Source organism: Geotrypetes seraphini, chromosome 1 (assembly GCF_902459505.1).
Source record: "Geotrypetes seraphini chromosome 1, aGeoSer1.1, whole genome shotgun sequence".
Classification (NCBI taxonomy): Eukaryota; Metazoa; Chordata; class Amphibia; order Gymnophiona; family Dermophiidae; genus Geotrypetes; species Geotrypetes seraphini.
In genome coordinates, this window is record NC_047084.1 from 345,498,990 (window position 1) to 345,515,261 (window position 16,272).

Consider the following 16,272-nt stretch of genomic DNA (forward strand, 5'->3'; position numbering starts at 1 on the left):
TTTAGTGCTGTTACCTACCAATATAGTGGCATGAGATATAAGGATTTTTTTGAAGTACTACCACCAGCATTTTAAAAAACTGTCATCACCATGTTTGAACATTGACATGTAGATTTTTTAGCATTAGAATGGAGGGCATTGAAGTCTGCTAAAACATTTAGACTCACCTTTAAAAAGGTTAATTCGGTTTCTTTTTCAGAAGCTCCAATATAAGAGCTATGCAGTTTGGGCAGTTCCTCTTTGATTAAAGACAAGTTCAGTTTCTCCATCACTCTTGCTGGTAAGTAATGTTCCATTCTAAAATATGCCAAACCATGAATCTATAAGGAATGAAGACAGTAATCAAGAACAATGCTTCCAAATATCAGATCACATCAGAACACTTTGTAATTTCACACAAAAAGAACACTTTAACTCATTACAATGAATACCACTAAAGCTATCAGTCAACCATTCTGAATTATTTCACATCCAATGGGTTTCATTCTCCTCTAAACCAGAACATATAGATAAGCACAATAGAAGCAAAAGTATAGCCAACTACATTAGAGTTAGTAAATGTTGAGACAAATTTACAAAAGAAAAACATCAGTCATCTGTGAAATTTAAAGGATTTGAGGCAGGGTACAAATTATTACTGTTATTATTATTTATTTTTATATTAATACTGGATGAATGCAGAGCTGTACAGAGGCATGTAACTGTAAGCTCCAAGAAACAGGTACTATCAAGTTAAAAGAGTCAATAAAGTAATCTCTGGGTTAAAATTAATAAAGCAATGAATGTGCCTCTTGTGATATACCCTTTGCTGTACTGTACCTGCACAGAACAGTAACATTTCTCCAAAAGCAAGTATCTTGTCTATTATTGTATAACAATATAAACAAATCCAAACTCCAATATCTGTTTGCAAGGAGCAATAACAAAGAATGATAAAGTGATCCTTAATTTGAAGGCAAAGGAAGTATAAAACACAGAAAATGGCATCCCTCCTGATGCCCATCCCCTACATGCTGAAAAGAGAAGGAGGTCTTCTGACACTGCTCTAATAGAGTGTGCAGACAAACCTTCCCTCCAATGTAGGTTATAGTTCTAGAGCTCTCATGGGTTTCTCATGGGTATAGAAAGTTTAGGTTCTTACCTCAATAATCTTCTTTCTTGTAGATGTATCTAGCAGTGTTGAATGCTAGGGTTATGCGTCAGAACCCACAAGTTGCTTGTAGAATGCTGTCAATCATCTTTGAACTCTGCCTCCTTCCCAGGCAGCTGCAGCTGCCCTCTCAGTTTGTACAAAAGCAATCAAGGAGCACTGAAATGACAGACATAACTGGAAGGAGGGAAACGGGGAAAAATCCTTGACATTACAATTCTGTTCTGCTCTGTAACAAACATATCAATGAACATTATAACATTTAAGTAACTAATCAAGACAGATACCAAAACTATATGCAACCTGCACTAATATTATATAGAGTTCGGAGCTACTTGCATGTCCTGCTATCAAGCAGAGACTTAGACCAGATTTTGCTTTCTTATGTGTTGTGTTTTTTCCTCTTTTTTGCTTATCTGAGAGACAGAGAAGTCTCCAGAGCCAGACTGATCCCAATGCAGAAGGAAGGTGAAGCCTACTTACAAGTCGGAGCTTTAGGACTACTAGACACATTTACAAGAAAGAAGATTATTGAGGTAAGAACCTAATCTTTATTAATTTATTTAGATTTATATCCCGTCCTCCCCAAAGAGCTCAGAATGAGTTACAGTTTACATTCACAGTGTTACAATATAGGATTTACATAGTGTGCTGCAATATATCGTCATATAACATTTACTATGTATATAGGATTACTTACTGATGCTGGTGAAGGATTGAGGGAGTGACAAGGCAAAAAGGTATGTTTCTATAACTTTTCTAAATTTAAGAAGTCCTTTAAGGGTTCTGCTATGAGGAGGTAGGATATTCTAGAGGTTTGGTAAGGAATGGGAATAGGATCGCTTCCAGGTTGTCTAGAGTTGGAGGGAATGTCCTGATGGTGTAGTTCATCTTGGACACGTAATGTTCTCTTTGGGGCATAGAGAGGAAATTTGTCTAAGAAGTATTTGGGTGTCATGTTGTAGAGGGATTTATATGCCAACAGTAGGCCTTTAAAAATGCAGCGTTTGGTTATGGGCAGCCAGTGGGCCAATATCAGTGCTGGAGAGACTGGGTCATGGGCTTGTAGGTTTTTCAGTAGTCTTATTGCTGCATTTTGAACTCGCTGTAGCTGGTTGGTGTTTTTCTTTCTAGTGTAATGTGTCTAATAGTCCTGAATGTGAGGGACACACCAAAGCAGTCCCCTGAGTCTAGGGTGGGCCAACTTAGCCTGCCTTCAAAATGGAAGTAAATGAATGAAGGATAGACCATGTAGCTGCTCTACAGAGTTCCTCGGGCAAAACCGCCTGAGTCTCTGCCCATGAGGTAGCAACTCCTCTAATGGTATGCGCTTTCAATGCAATCGGAGTTGCTTACCGCAGCCCATATATTCTGAAGTAATGGCCATTTTAATCCATTTGGAAATCTAATCTAATCTTCCAAGGTGACAGATCAAACAGGAAGTGGGAAGGTAGTGGGGGGCATGGAGAAGCGAGGGGAGGGGCCTAGAAGTATGGGGGGGCCTTAGACGCTAGCTTTTCTTAGCTTGACTGATTAGAACAAAAAAGGTAATCTGATACACAAAACTCAAAGTATCAGATAAGTACTCGCTTGACATCCAACAAATGCAACGCTTTATCCTTTTGCTTAGACCCATAGGGTGAAAGTGGGCAAACGGACTTCCTGATTGATGTGGAAGGCAGAGATTACTTTCGGTAAGAAGGATGGAACCATGTGTAAAAAAAGTCCTGTTTCCATAACCTTAAGGAAGGGCTCCCAACAGGACAGAGCTTGTAATTTGTAAATTTGTCTCAATGACATAATAATAATAATTTTATTCTTATATACCGCCAAAGCCATAATAGTTCGAAGCGGTTTACAATAAGAAAAGCTGGACAATTAGCGATGATAGGCACAATGTAAAGTCATAGAATACATGTAAGCAGGATACAGAGATCAGAGGAGCTGGAACAATCAGCGCATGATCAGCGAAAATAGGCACACTGTTAAGTCGTCAAATACATGTAAGTAGAGTACTGAGAAGGCTTGAGAGTTCTTGGTTACAAATCGATTAGAGTATAAAGAGAAAGAGCTTTAAGAGTTCTTAGGTTACAAATTTGTTGTACAAGTTTGTTTTTACTAGTTTTCTAAAACTTAGATAGGATGAGGAGTGCGTAATAATGTTACCCAGCCAATTCAGATGACCTGCTTGGAAAGCGAGTGTTCTGTCCAAGTATCTTTTATATCGGCAGGCCTTTATTGTTGGGTGGATAAACATGTGGACTCTGCATGTAGGCCTAATGGAACAATCCAAGTTGAAATGAGAGAACAAGTACATAGGAGCCGAACCTAGATTTGAAACAAAGACAAGCAAATCTGAACAGACCTCTTGCTTCCAGGGGCAGCCAATCGTCACTAGGAAACACCATCTTGACCATAAGATCTAGAAAGGAAGCCTCCCATAAGGGCTCATACAGAGCTATAATAAGACCTTGCAGTACGGTATTAAGATTCTAGAATGGGAATGGGAGACGCACCAGAGGGTGCAACCAAAGAGCCCCCTTAATGAACTGGGCGACATCTGGGTGAGAAGCCAGAGAGTCTCTTTCCCCCTCAGCTTGGAAACAGGAAAGGTTGCTATCTTCATTTTCCTTAGCCAACCAACAGACTCTTCTGAAGACCCTCTTGCAAAAAGTCCAGGATTACCAAAATTGGAGCTCATAAGGGCTCTACATCATCCACAGCATACTAGTGCTGAAAGGACTTCCAGGCCTTAGCATAGCCTGCCACCGACGTTGTCTTAGCCCTAAGCACAGTGGAGACAACCATGTCAGACTAACCCTTACTTGTCATGAAAGTCCACTCAAGAGCCATGCTGTAAGCCCAAAGAGTTCCGGATTTTCCATAGGAACTGGTCCCTGAATGAGAAGATCCACTTGGACTGTCATACTGAGGCCTTCGTCCCTCTGGAGGCAAACTAATTCTGCATACCATGGTCTGTGGGGCCAATCGGGTGCCACTAGGGCTACCGACGACTCGCAATCCTGAGAATGACTTGGCCTAGAATGGGCCATGGAGGAAACACATTCAAGAGCCCCTTCTCCAGCCACATTTTGACTGAGTTCAATCCCACACTTCTGCGATTATATCTTCAGCTGTAAAAGCAAGCCACTTTTATGTTTACTGCTGAGGCCATCAGATCCCTCTATGGATGTCCCCCCTGCCGAACAATGGAGTTGAATGCCTGGGGAAATAGTGAACATTCTACCTGGTTGAATCTGCTGACTGAGAATATTGGCCTACACATTTTCCACTTCCACTCCCACTCCATTTTCCACTCCCATAGCCAAGAGAGCCTGCAAATGAGCTTATGCCCCCGAAAAAGAGATGAGCTTCTAGGTGTAATATGGCGCTTCTGGGCCTTCTTCCCTGTTGACATAGGCCATCACTGTCGCATTGTCCAGAGACTTCTCCAGTGCCTGCAGTACTAGCCAAATGGCTCTGAGTCTAAGGCGATTTATAGACCACTTTTGCTAGTGACCAATGACCCTGAACAGGGTGTCTGTTGCAATGACCCTCCTAATCATAGAGACTGGCATCAGTCAATAGTATTTCCCAGGAGGAAATGCAGTGAGGCATGCCTCTTGAGAGGGAAGTTGTCTGCAGCCACTACCGCAGGCTATTCATCACTTCTGGTAACCAAGAAAGCAGTTGCTGAAGAAAGTCTGACTGAGGAGACCAGCGAGAAAGGTGTATTGGAAAGATCTTCTGTGCACTCTTGCCCAAGGGACCACCTCTATGGCTGCCACCATCAACCCCAGAACCTGAAGATATGTCACATCATTGGACTCAGACTCTGTAGCAGGTCCAAAATCTGCTTCCGGAGCTTCGGTCTGCATGGCGCTGGCACAAAACCTGGCACAAAGTCGTGTTGACAAAACTACCAGGTACTCCAGGTGTTGGGTCAGCTCCAGCTGACTTTTCTTGAAGCCAACACTTCTTGAAGTTGACTATCTATCCTAGGTCCTGGAGGAGCTGGACCACTCTTGAAACTGTCCATTCTCCTTCCTCCTTGGATACGCTCTGATTAGTCAATTGTCCAAATATGGGTGCACTTGGATCCTTGCCTTGGGAAGGTGTGCTGCTACCACCACCATGACCTTGGTAAAGGTGAGAGGTGTCGTTGCTAGGCCGAAGGGTAACACAGAGAATTGGAAATGCTGCTCCAGCACATGAAACCGCAAGTACTTACTGTGGGCTGGAAAAATGGGAATGTGATAGAAAAATGGGAGATAGGCTTCCTTCAAGTCGGGGGAGGCAAGAAATTCCCCCAATGCCACTGCCGCTATGACCAACTGAAAGGTCTCCATGAGGAAGTACAGCACTATCAGTGCAGCATTAACTGATTTGAGATCTTGAAATGGCCTCCAGTTGTCTGGGCCTTTCTTTGGCAAGATGAAGTATATTGAGGATTTGTCTGAGGCCGATTCTATATTTGGGATTGGCTCTATGACATGAAGATCCAGCAGCCTTTGCACTGTTATCCAGACTCTGAAGGCTTTCTTTCTGGCTGGCTGGAGAATCTACTAAAAGTCCAGGAGGCACAGAACCCAATTTTGTAACATTCTCGAACAACTTCTAGGACCCGACAGTCTGCACCAATCTAAGCCCAGACCAACCAATAGGTCAACAGTCTAACCCAGCGGTGCCCAAAAGGTTGATCGTGATGACAAAGCAAGTCGATCGCGTTGCCTTCATGTTCTACTTTCTTCCCGACTCAGAAGTGCCTTGCTGGCCCAGAACTTCCTCTCCGACTTCAGAAATGACGTCGGGGAGAGGAAATCTGGTCGGCCCGATGCTTCTGTGTGGGGAAGCAGGGAGAGCTTGGGATAGCAGTGGTTTGGAGGCCTGTTCCCCGATGGCTGCGGCAGTGGCTAGGGAGCAGGCAGGGAGACATAAAGAAGGGGGAGCAGGGAGACAGAAAAAAAGAAGGGAAAAAGAAAGATAGGGGGGACAAGAAGATAGAAAGAAAGGGGGCATGGAGAGAGAAAGACAGACAGAAAGAAAGAAAGAAACGGGGGACAGAAAGAAAGGGGGCATGGAGAGAGAAAGACAGAAAGAAAGAAAGGGGGCAAGGAGACAGAAAGAAAGAAAGAAAGGGGAGGGGGCAGGGAGAGAGGAAGAAAAAGTTGGTGGAGGGAATAAGGTCTGGAAGCATACAGCAGGCTGAAAGAAGGGAAGAAATATTGGATGCACAGTCAGAAGAATAAAGTGCAACCAGAGACTCATGAAATTAACAGACAACAAAGGTAGGAAAAATTATTTAATTTTCAATTTAGTGATCAAAATGTGTCCATTTTGAGAATTTATATCTGCTGTCTATATTTTGCACTATGGCCCCCTTTTACTATACCACAATAGCGGTTTTTAGCGCCAGGGAGCCTATGAGCATCGAGAGCAGCACAGGGCATTCAAAGCAGCTCCCTGCGCTAAAAACCGCTATCGCAGTTTAGTAAAAAGGGAGGGGGTATATTTGTCTATTTTTGTATAGTTGTTCCTGAGGTGACATTGCATAAAGTCATCTGCCTTGACCTCTTTGAAAACCCATGGAATATAAATGATAATTAACATTTTCTCTGCGTACAGTGTGCTTTTGTGTTGGTAGATCATTTTGATTTGGTCATTTTAAAAGTAGCTCACAAGCCCAAAAAGTGTGGGCACCCCTGGTCTACCCCCTATCGGGGGGGGGAGGCTTGCTCCTGTCCTGGCATCATTGTGCTCTTTTGGAGGCTGGAAAGGGGCGAGAGCCAGAGTCTTGCTGTCTCCTGACCCCAATGAACCTCTGCTGTGACCTCTGCATTGCTGGGCCTCCCACATAAGGACGATATCTTTGAGAACCTCAAAAGTTCCCACATCCCAAACCCCGAACTGTCTGGGGTCTGTTATCCAACAAGACTTTAGGGCAACAGTCCGTAGATCTGGCCATCAGGTCATCCAGACCCTTGCCAAATAGCATCTGCCCCTGAAAGAGAAGCCTACTCAGTGTGGCTTAAACCTCCTGCCCACTGTCAGATCTAGAACATCCACCAGAAGGAAATAGCATAAGCTAACAACCTTGCTCATGACTCTGATGATGTCATACAGAGTGTCCGCTATATAATGCACCCCAGACAGGAGAATTTGGGAGTCTTCATCTTCCTCCGAGGCTGGGACTCGAGATAGTTGAGTGTGTTGCCTTAATCCCTAGGAGCAAAGGTTCAAAATGGCTCCTGAGGACCACCATCCACTTTACGGTCCTGAGTATCCTTTAACATCACACCTCCTTGAATAGGCAAGGAGGTTATTTAGGTGAACTATGCCACCAGTGAATCTTCCTTTGGCTGAACAAATAGCGCTAGAAATCCAAAGCCATTGGGTAAAGCTTGGACATCGTCTTAGCCACTCGCAGGGACCCTTCTGGTGACTTCTGGTGGTCCGTGACCACCTTTGTGATGTCCACATGCGAGGGAAAGAACTTGGTCGGAATAACTCAGCTACTCATAATTGAGCACTGTGACAAGGGGACTGGAGGAACTTCCAGCTTCAATTCTCATAGTGAGGTAGATATAAAGCCCAAGAGCGCAGAGGCATTGAACAGCCAGCGCACCACAGAGTCTTCTCCCTGGTCCAGAGCCACTACCGCTTCTTGACCACTGTTCTCATGCACAGAGAATTGAGTCGGTTCAGCAAATGGCCACCAGGATGGTCTCAGGACTCAAGGATCTCCCGTATGAGGAACGGCTAGGTAAGTTGCAGCTTTACTCACTCGAGGAACGCAGAGAGAGGGGAGACATGATCGAGACGTTCAAATATATCACGGGCCATATCGAGGTGGAAGAAGATATCTTCTTTCTTAAAAGGACCCACGGCAACAAGAGGGCATCCGTTGAAAATCAGGGGTGGGAAATTTCATGGCGACACCAGAAAATATTTCTTCACCGAAAGGGTGGTTGACCGCTGGAATTGTCTTCCATTACAGGTGATCAAGGCCAGCAGTGTTCCAGATTTTAAGAAAAGATGGGATTGGCATGTAGGATCTCTTCATGGAGGAAGTTAGGGGGTGGGTCACTAGTGTGGGCAGACTAGATGCGCCGTGGCCCTTTTCTGCCGTCATTTTCTATGTTTCTAACCAGACTCTGCCAGAGAAACTGCATCCTGGGACAATAATGGCATGAAATCAGGCTTTCCATCCTCCCAGTCTATGAACATCCTGGTCTAGTTCTGGGTCCTTGTTTGGTCAGGCTGCATGCTGAGGTGAGAACCCTTGCACCATCGCTTCCATCATGCTTAATGCATATCCTGAGAATCCTCAACAGTTAAAATAGGCATTTCATATAAGATTCACAAATTCCACGGCAAAGCCTTACAATGAGGGTCTTGAGGACCCCGGCAGTGAACCCATACAAGTCCTCCTGGGATCTGCAGCATCTATGCATCTGTGCATCTGTGCTTAGGCAAATGCACCTTCAGAGGGCTCTGGAAAGGATCTCTTCCCTTGTGAGTGTACCTCTTGTGGACTCCCAGCCCTGGAGGATTCAGAGGAGGCTGACCTAAGGCTCCCACCCCTCCCCTGCATGCTCCATCGCATATTTATTTATTTCAATTTCTATCCCATCCTCCACGAAGCTCAGAACGGGTTACAATAAGACATCATAAAGTAGATTCAAGGACATGATTGACACATGGACACTCCTTGGCTGGCCATCCAGCATAAACCCGGCATGAGGGATCCATCCCTATCGATTTTAACTAAAATTGAGGGTTTTGAGGCCGATGGAAACTTTAGAAAAAAAGATGATTTTAAAATCCAAGATGACCGTTTGGAGACCCCCCCACCTCCAATTTTCTCCATAGGCTATAATAGCCTTATTCATTGTGCCATATGCCTGTCTGCTTCAGCTTAAGAGTGCAGCTGGAACAAATGGACAACTCTGCCTTACAGATTTGCTGGATAAACTTGGTCTTCAGGCTGCAAGTTGGACTGATGCTAGACTGAGCCTCAAAGCCCAGAAAACCTCACGCCATGAAAGGGGAGAGGATCATGCAGCGTATCCATTATTAAGCCCAGCCAAGCCTGGACGGAGCCAAACAGCCTGCATTCAAGCTCATGATAAATCAGGGATGTGAGAAGTTAAGCAGGGGACGGCCCCTGAGCTCCAAAAAATACTAAAGCTGGCTGGCTAGCTAGGTGTCCTTGAGGGCTGAGCCTGCTAGCAGCAGACTTCTGCAATACCAGTCTGCGTCTTCTCCCAGTCAGAGGTCCCAACAGGTGGGAACTTTTGGGAACCGAGCCTCCAACTAAAGACTACAAAAAAAAAATACCCCAAAAAATAATAAAACTACACAGCAGAACAGAAACACTTCTGAGAAACTTTCTTGTAGAAAAAAAACAGAGGGCAATAGCAGCTGCCTGGGAAGGAGGTGGAGTTCAAAGATAATTGACAGCATTCTGCAAGCAACCTGCGAGTTCAAATGCATAACCCTAATATTCAGGACTACTAGACACATTGCACTAGAATGCTCCATGTAACCAATTAAAGATTGTGAACTTGTGAGCTGCATAACCCATGTTAGAGCCCAGACACCCTCACACTGTGACTGGTAAGGTGATTCAAACTGGAAGCCCAAATGCTCCAAATCCTCTTCTGGTTGCTGCCTCAGAGTGGTCTAGGAATGTCAGCCCACACCTTTATTTAGGAAGTCAGGTAGATATTAATGCTTATGTATATTAATTATGACATTTATGCTGTTAACCACTATTTTAAGTTCTTGTAAACCGTGTCGAGCTCCATTCTCATGGAGATGATGCGGTATATAAACTTAAGGTTTAGATTAGATTAGATTAAGGAGCAAGACCCTGTAATTAAAGGTGGGCCCTGAGGTAACAATGCCAATAGAGGTAAGGTCTTGCAACTTAAGGCAGACTCAGGAGAGCTGAACAGACAGCTAACAAAGGGGAAAGTGTGTGTGATCACTGGGCAAACCCTTCCATATGTGCACTTAGGGCCAGATTCTGTATAGTACGACTGGTCTCAGAAGCCGCCTAAGCGAATTTTGAGAATCGCACACGGGCGTCCTATATAGAATCGCGTCTGTCCACTTAAGCCCACCTAACACCACGATTCTCTAACTGGCGTCCATGTCACAGATGCCGATTAGAGAATCGAGTTGCTGCTGAGCTGATCGCAGCAAGAGAATCTTCCTGCCACGATCAGCTAAGCAGCACGGAACCCGCCCCCTCCCCGCAAAGACTACTAGCAGGAGGGATGCCCAGTCCCTCCTGCCGGAACACCCGAAGCCACCCCCCATCCCCAAAAGTCCAGGGCAGGAAGAGTACCCTCCTGCCGCCACCACCCCAAGACATCCCCCCAGCAGGAGGGATGCTCAGTCCCTCCTGCCAGACCCCCCCCCCCCCCGAGACATCCCCTGGCAAGAGGGATGCCCAGTCCCTCCTGCTGGAACCCCGCCCCCCTAAGATACCAGCACCCCGATCTCCTCCCCAAGCTCACCTGGACACCCCCCCCAGTACCTTATTGAGTTGGCCAGCCAGAGAGATGCTTACTCCTTCTAGCTGGCAGGCCCGTCTCCAGTGAATGGTGGGCCTTCCCAGTGCATTGTGAAATGAACTATGGAGGGGCCTAAGGCCCTGATTGGCCCAGGCGCTTAAGGCCCCTCCCATAAGAGGGGCCTTAGACACTTGGGCCAACCGGAATCTTAAGCCTCTCTCGCAGTACATTCTGGGATGCACTAGTTGTGGCCTAACATTCCGATTGGTCAGATCCCTTAGGCCAGGTGGGGGGTTTCTGGCAGGAGGGACTGGGCATCCTTCCAGTCGGGGTATATCTTGGGGTGGTGGCGGCAGGAGAAACTGGGCACTTCTCCTACCTCAGACATTCGGTGGTGGGTGGGGTGGCAGCTTTGGGGGTTCCAGCAGGAGGGACTGGCATCCCTCCTGCCAGTAGTCTTTGAGGGGGGCACGGGTTCCCTGCTGCGGCCGCTAATCTGATCACGGCAGGGAGATTCCCTTGCTGTGATCAGATCAGCGGTCAAGTCTATCTGAAATGTAGACCAGCTGGCCTACATTTCAGGCATCTATCAAGGCCCTAGGGTAGGGCCTAGGGCCATGTAAGCTCACCTAAGGCTACTTCCGGGCAAAACCATACCCAAGCTTAGCCTTAGGCAGCCCCATGCATTTTTGAAAAGCTAAGTAGTGTTTTTCACAAATTTTTGATATTTAGAAAGTAAGATATGACAAAGCATATTTGAGATTTTTGATTCACCACAATTGCAATGATTGGGTGATGGGTCCTGCTAAAGGAGTTATGGCTCTTGGCAGGGCTACACATCTCTGAGCATTTGGTTTCAAAATATAATAAACTATTTTCCCAGTTATTTTTATAGTAAGAGATCTCGTAAATATTTACATTATATATAATAAATAGCTTCAGCCGTTATATCCAAACTAAGTTTTTGTTTTCAAAGTAATTTGGAATGGGGGAAGATATAGCATAACTTCCCACTTAGGAGAAACACATGGATCTGCAGCACTTCATAATCAATGAGTGAGTTATGATAATCTAGAGATATTTTAATATGACATCAATTCACCTCTAAATATAAACTGAAAACAGAATTTGTAAGTATGCAAACATATAAAATATAGTATACCTCAGGTTGGTAATCTCCATACTCTGCCTGCAATGCCAGTGAGGCAAGTAACAAGGCTATCTCATCATCACAGTGCAATCTCTCCTCCAAGATATCTTTCCTCTGCTGGAGATAGTACTGGTGGCAAGTTAAACTGTGTCTGCATTGAAAAAAAACCTCACAGTCATCCAATCTCCATATATTTTTGAACTGACCTACCAAGTGAATGTAGTGCAGTACATGCTGAAAATTAAGCAATATAAGAGGGCTAAATTGCAGTACTTACTGGATTTGGCTAACATCATCCACAAAAAACTTAACACGGAAAAACAAATTAAAGTTGACTGCATTTCTGCTTTTTTTCTTTTGTTCCTCCTTCCATCCTTCAGGGGCAATCTTAGTTAGTTTTAAATCAGGGTCAACGAAGAAAAATTCATTGTCTGTAAAAGAAGGAGTGTGGTATTCTGAGAAAGACACCAAACTGCTGTTTCTCTTTTACATTAGTTGCCAGAATACAGAAGCTTATAAAATGTAGAGATATGAAGCTACCAAGGAAATCTCTTCTGTATTTGCAGAAGTTAAACTGGCTTCCACTGTTTTATAAGATATTTTTAATAAAAGAAAGGACTCTAGATAGTAGAAAGTACAGCCCACATCCCCTCTCATACAAATAACATGAGTGTCTAAAGGTATGTGCCATTGTGCACTCAGATAATAAAATATTAGCATTTGTGAATGTGGATATTTCACTTGTAAGTACTAACTGGGCATTAAGATTCTATAATTTAGCACATAATTTGCATAGCACACAATTACATAAAGAATAGTGTAATTTATGCACTAAGGGTCAGATTCTGCAAACAGCGCTGTAATCTGCAGCTGCCTACAAAAACGCTGCTGATCGCTTATCAATAACACTACAGCGCTGTTTGCAGAATGTGGTTCCCGTTAAAGGTAGGCACTGGCAATGTAGACCAAGGTTTTACAGGCCTACCTTTCATGGAGAATCATGCCTAACGGCATCTAAGGTAACTTCTGGCCCAAACCAGGCCCACTTTGACCTTAGGTGCCACAAAGTGCCTCTGTAGACATGATTCTGGCACCCTTTTAAAATTTTTAATGAGATTTTAATTGTTTTTTAATTGGCGCAATTAGTACACTGATTAAATAAATTAAATTAGGCAGTGGTAGGGTGCCTACTGTCACATAACTTATAGCGCTGTTTGCTGAATATGGCCCTAAACATTCAGTGAATGCATTTACACCTACTATAGACACAGCATAAATGGACATGCCTAAATGTTGGAGTTTAAATGCCAACTTATGCTAATGTTCTACAACAGAAACTGGGCGCCTAGATTCAATTATAAAATTTTGCTCAACATCCATCATCTTGGTGCACCTTATAGAATTGTCCTTTGAATTTTTCATTTTTATTTCATTTTAAATTTATAGGCTGCTTTTGTCCCCAAACATGGGACTCAAAATAGTTTATATTATCAGAAACAATTCAAATGCATCAAAGAATAATAATAAATATTTCCCAATATGAATCTATCTGAGGAGACCCCCAAAGAGAGAATATGTGATGCAGAACTGCAGAGTTGAGTGTCCACTCGTGTGGCTGAAGAAACCTGCTGAGTCTTGTCTGCGAGAACATTCTGTTCCCCTTGAATGTATACTGCTTTCAAAAATAAATTGAGAGCAATTGCCCAGTTCCAAATCTTTTGGGCTACTTGATAAAGAAGATGAGAACCTGTATTTCCTTGCTTGTTTATGTAATACATTGCTACCTGATTGTCCATGTGGATTAGGAACATGTGCTGAAATGGTCACAATGTGCTGAAATGTTTTGAGAGCATTGTAGATCGCTCTGAGTTCCAAGAGATTTATATAATAAAACTGGTTCTGGGTAGTCCAGTGACCTTGAGTACGAAGACCATCCAGATGAGCCCTCCAAGAGTAGGAGGATGAGTCCATGGTCAGAACCTTTTGATGTGGAGGTGTGTGGGGGAAAAAACCCTCCGGAAAGATTGAAAGAGTTTGTCCACTACTGCAGAGATTGTCGAAGTGTAATGTGTTGGGACAGTGGGTCAAGAGCTTAAGACCACAGAGATGGCAGGAATCTAAATTACAGGCTCTACACCCCTGTTAGATCTTTCCATCTCATTTTATAATTGTATCGAAGGAACAAGAAAGAGCCACCTTACAGGCTCTATACCCCATGGAATCCTGAAGCAGTCGCAACTCACTTGATACATGCCAAGTTGTGGTGTTGCTGAAACCCATGTGGAGGAATCTAACTTTACAGACACTACACCCATGTTAGATTCTCCCTTAGACCTTGGATAATAATATCCAGCCAGATACATTCTAGGAAGGGGAAAGGATCGAAAGATATTATGAAATTCCTGTAGATAATGAGAAGCAAGGTATCCATCAAAAGAAGGCAATTTCCGAACAAGATGCTTCACATAGCAGGAGATTATAGAAATTGTAATTTGATACTCTGTTCGCCAACATGGAGTTTTGGTACAAGTGACATTCAAATGTGCCCATTTATTTATTTATTCATTTTTATCGCCCGTCTTCCCCAGGAGTCCAGAACGGGTTACAAGGATACATACACAAAGTTTTCAGGAACAGAGATACATACATTAGAGTCAATAATATGCTACAGGATCAAAACACAAAGCTATAGAATCAATAACTTACAATTTATAGAGACTGTGACTAAGAACACATGCTTTGCAGAATCTAAGGAAATAAATCATTGAGTCATGAATGTGTATTAACATACTTGCAGTGAACGGTAGAGGAACTGGTTAGCAGGCACAGATGTTCTGAGGTAAAGTACAATAGAAACATGACAGCAGATAAAGGCCAAATGGCCCATCTAGTCTGCCCATCCACAGAAACCATTATCTCTTTCCGTCTCTGAGAGATCCCACATGCCTATCCCAGGCCCTTTTGGATTCAGACACAATCTCTGTTTCCACCATCTCTTCCAGAAGACTGTTCCATGCATCTACTACCCCTTCCGTAAAAAAGTATTTCCTCAGATTACCTCTTAAACTTCATCCTATGCAAGGTCTGTCAAAGTTTGAGACCAGAATTGATCCGGTCCATGAAAAAAAGTATCTTTACTGCTTTCTGGAAGGTCAGTAGGTTAATAATTGCCCTAATGGTAGGAGGGAGTTGATTCCATAATTTAGGTATGCTATTGGAATATGATCGCTTTCGGGCTGTCTCCAGGTGGAGGCTGTTTGCTGGAGGTTGGAAAGTCTGAGTTCCCGTTGCGAACGGAGAGACCGCTGAGAGTGGTATATTGGGAGTTTTTTCACTACATAGTCAGGTGTCATGTCATGGAAGCGTTTAAACGCTAATACTAGTTGTCTGAAGATATTGCATCACTGTATTGGGAGCCAGTGGTCCTGTATCAGTGCTGGGGAGATATGGGTGAAAGGGCCAAGGTGTTTTAGAAGTTGCACTGCAGCATTTTGGACTCTTTGTAGATGGTTCTGCTCTTTGGCCGGTAGACCGGTGTAAAGACCATTGCAATAGTCCAGGAGGGATAGAACAAAGGCATATAACAATCAGTGGCACTGAAGCATAGACTCTTGATGGAGTACATTTTTTCAAAGTCAACTCTACCACATGTGACTGGTGCATTATATATAGTCTCAAATTTTCAGGGAGCTCCTATAAAGGTGAGGGGTGTTTTCCAGTTATTATGAAGAGTCTCTTTGAGAAGTTCTTTAGGAGGCTGATCATAATCTAAGACCTCCAAGTATTCCGCACTGTAAGCAGAATTAGCTTCTAGCTTGACTGGTAGCTCCTTGCCCAACAATCTAATAAATTTAGTAAAAGAAAGTCTGTCTGTATGAGATTTAGCCGTTGATGGAGACTTGTGTGAAGACTTTTCCAAAGGAGTGTCATAAGCCTCCGTTGTAGACTCAGACAAGTCCTCAGCTGAATCAGACTGTAAGTCAGAGGCATATGAAGGCCTTGGGAAAGAAATGCATCGAGAAGATCAATGCATACTTCGAGTCCCGTACCAATCCCATGATAAGGAAGAGGTATAATGTGAAGCTGTTTATCTCTTCGAAGAACTTGAGGGAGTAATGTTTTCTTTTCAAAGCATGTGAGGAGGAACGATGCTTATTGGACTGGGAGTGTCGAAATGAAGAGGAGGTCGATGAAGAGCTGGACCAGTGATGAGATGATCGATACCTAGATGTTGAATGTCGATGTCGCTCCAGAGAACCAGTTGAAGTACTATAGGACCTGTGACCGTGTATTTAGGTTGGGCCAGTACTGAGGGAGTCGATACTGGGGTAAGCAGTTTACATGCATCACCCAAATCCCTTCAGAACAGCGCATTGAGCTGTTCCCAGAAGGAAAAACACTGGTACCTCTGGCTTATCTGCTGGTACTATCGGTGCTGTGGCTTGCCC

At 43.9% G+C, this 16,272-nt stretch overlaps 1 protein-coding gene across 6 annotated transcripts in view; it reads right to left on the reverse strand.

The window, feature by feature from the left end:
- The window catches only part of PTPN13 (protein tyrosine phosphatase non-receptor type 13), a 626,469-nt gene that overhangs the window by 324,435 nt on the left and 285,762 nt on the right, over nucleotides 1-16,272 (reverse strand). For all 6 annotated transcript variants that reach the window (XM_033963022.1, XM_033963031.1, XM_033963011.1 and 3 more), the window contains 3 exons: nucleotides 12,102-12,255; nucleotides 11,837-11,975; nucleotides 168-320 (listed from right to left, as the gene is read on the reverse strand). In XM_033963022.1, coding sequence (XP_033818913.1) covers nucleotides 168-320; nucleotides 11,837-11,975; nucleotides 12,102-12,255 — 446 coding nt within the window. The remainder of the gene's footprint in view (nucleotides 1-167; nucleotides 321-11,836; nucleotides 11,976-12,101; nucleotides 12,256-16,272) is intronic.